The sequence below is a fragment of the Triticum aestivum genome, chromosome 1B (assembly GCF_018294505.1).
Source record: "Triticum aestivum cultivar Chinese Spring chromosome 1B, IWGSC CS RefSeq v2.1, whole genome shotgun sequence".
NCBI lineage: Eukaryota > Viridiplantae > Streptophyta > Magnoliopsida > Poales > Poaceae > Triticum > Triticum aestivum.
The window spans coordinates 683,123,539-683,125,986 of NC_057795.1; the positions used below are offsets into that span (position 1 = coordinate 683,123,539).

At 55.4% G+C, this 2,448-nt stretch overlaps 1 protein-coding gene across 1 annotated transcript; it reads left to right on the forward strand.

Annotated features, from left to right (window-relative positions):
* Nucleotides 1–530: 530 nt before the first annotated feature.
* LOC123100673 (uncharacterized) lies at nucleotides 531–1,930 on the forward strand. The gene is made up of 2 exons (XM_044522565.1): nucleotides 531–1,122; nucleotides 1,224–1,930. The coding sequence occupies exons 1-2, from the start codon at nucleotides 748–750 to the stop codon at nucleotides 1,659–1,661; spliced, it is 813 nt and encodes a 270-aa protein (XP_044378500.1). The 5' UTR covers nucleotides 531–747; the 3' UTR covers nucleotides 1,662–1,930.
* Nucleotides 1,931–2,448: the final 518 nt, after the last annotated feature.

Here is a 2,448-nt window from a genome sequence, read left to right on the forward strand (position 1 = left end):
GTGTGACTAAAATGCTACAACCCTGAATGATAAATGTTACGACCGGTGAGACGATATGCTACAATCAATGAGGGATAACCTGCTACAACCAAAAAGACGAATGCTGCAACCGGTATAAAAAAAAGTTACAACCATTGAGAAAAAATGTTGCATGATCGACTGAGACTTGATTAAATCTCAGTCGACTGATTTTTAGCAAGCCCGGTAAAAGAATATTATTACTTGCATGTGACACAATTCAAACCATACGACACTACATACAGAAGCTAAAAAAACACACTACATCGTACATACTGTCATACGCCATATCTGTTTATATATACAAACACTACTACGTACTAGGAGTACAATTAAAATACAAGTAATCCATACACTGAGATTTAATCAAGTGACGCGAGCAGTCAGACCTCCAAACGAACATGTTTGAATCGAAGTTGGCAAGTGAGACCCGCATGGCATCCAGGTGCTCTGTCCCCGTTTCCCTTCGTCAACCTCCACCTGTGAGGGGAGCACGGGCCACCTGTTCGGCCAGGCGCGCCATGCAAAGCGCCACGCACACTCGTTCCAAACTCCGCCTACGCATCCCAACTTCCCAAGTTCCCAACCCACCGCATTGACTCTCGATCGCGGCGGTTTCTCGCTACTTTACTCCCCGCTCGCACCGCTCGCCGTCACGCGTCGACGGAGCCGCCGAGGGACTCTGCTTCGCTTGCATTCGGTCGGTCGGTCGGTCGGTTGGTCGGGGCCATGGTGAAGCTGGCGACGGCGAGGGAGGCGCGGCTGTACGGGCCGGCGCTGGCGGTGCGGCGGTGGGAGTACACCAACGCCGGCGCGTACATGTTCGGGACCCTGCTCCTGGCCGCGGGGCTCGCGGCGCTGTGCGCGTCCGAGGGCGGCGTCGGCGCCAGGGACGCCGGGCTCGCCGTGGCCGGCGTGGCGCTGGCCGTGGTGGCGGCCGTGAACGCGCACGACCTGGGCGCGCACCTCGCCGGCGTGGACTGCCGCGTCGGGCTCGCCCGGTTCGACCCCCAGCTCGGCCTCGTCGAGTTCCTCGCGCCCGCGCTCCACGCCGCCGGCTGCGTCCTCGCCATCGTCGGCCTCGCGCTGCAGCTCTTCTCACAGGTTCGTGAGTGTCGACCGTCGACAACCACAATCACGCATGGGCTCGCCGATAACATTATCCGCTGACCGACTGCTGCTTTTTCGTGCTGATGGTGGAACAGGGCGACAGGCTAGAGAGGCGCGCGGCGGACGCGCTGCTGGCGGGCGCGGCGCTCTGGCTGCTGGGCTCCGTGCTCAGCTCGTGCCAGGTCTACGAGCGCGCCGACGGCCGCGCGCAGCTGCTGCAGTCCAGCGTGCAGGTGCCCGTCCTCCTCGGCAGCCTGCTCTTCCTCGTCGCCGCCGTCCTCCACCGCCGCCGTGAGCCCGCCCTGGCAGGCGAGAGGGAAAGCGAGAGCGAGAGGTGGATTAGCCTGTGCGGGAGCGTGCTGTGGGTGGCGGGCGCACTGTTCAACGCGCTCAAGGTGTTCGTGATGCACCAGAGCGACGCGCCGCGGCTCGAGAAGCTCCGCGGCGGCGCGCAGGAGCGGCTCGCCCGGGACCGTGAGGGCCGCGTGCCGCTGGTGTGGAGGTCGGCGGCGCCGCCCACCGAGCTGCGCTGACAGTCCTGGAGCCCAAGCCCAAGCCGGCGGCTCAAGATGGTAATTAAGGAGGCTAGTGCACCAAGATATACCAGTGCGGCCGGCGCCAGAGAAACTATACTCTAGTATATGTCTAGCAGACTTCTCCGCTGTTTCTTCTCTTCTTGTCTGGCATTAGTATAGTGTAAGAACTTTTAGCCCCTTTTCAATGGAAAAATTAAGAACTCCATGTTTCAAACAGAAATTTCGTACAATTAACATGGACCCGGAGGGAGTAATAACTTTTTTTAGAGAAATGTTTCTTCATACCGTTTTGTAGAACTCATTTAGATGATGAGATATAATTTGGTCCCATTCACCTTTTATAGTCATTGAATGTGATGCTATAAGACGCGTGTGTACTGATGTGAGTGTATCTGTTCTTGTTTTTAAAGTGAATGAGACCAAATTATATATCATTTAGATGAGATCTAGATACCTTTCTTCATATTCCTTAGAGCAAATACAATAAGCTTATGTAAGCCGGGGCATGTCCACCGCCGGGCGCTTGTGATCGGCGCCAGGATCTAATTCCCGTCCGTTTCAGCCACCTAGGCCCCGGCGCTTCGTCCAAATTCTCTGTACGCCAGGTGGGCCTTTAGTTGTTTTTTAATCATCTAAGCGTCTATAATTGCTCACTGCGTTGGAGGATAGGCTTTTAGGCTAGCCATAATGGGAGTAACTTAACTAGTAACATAGCGTACTTCAAAAAAAATTCACTTCAAGAAATTTTTGTTTATATGGCATGTAGTTAATGAGAGGTGGTAAC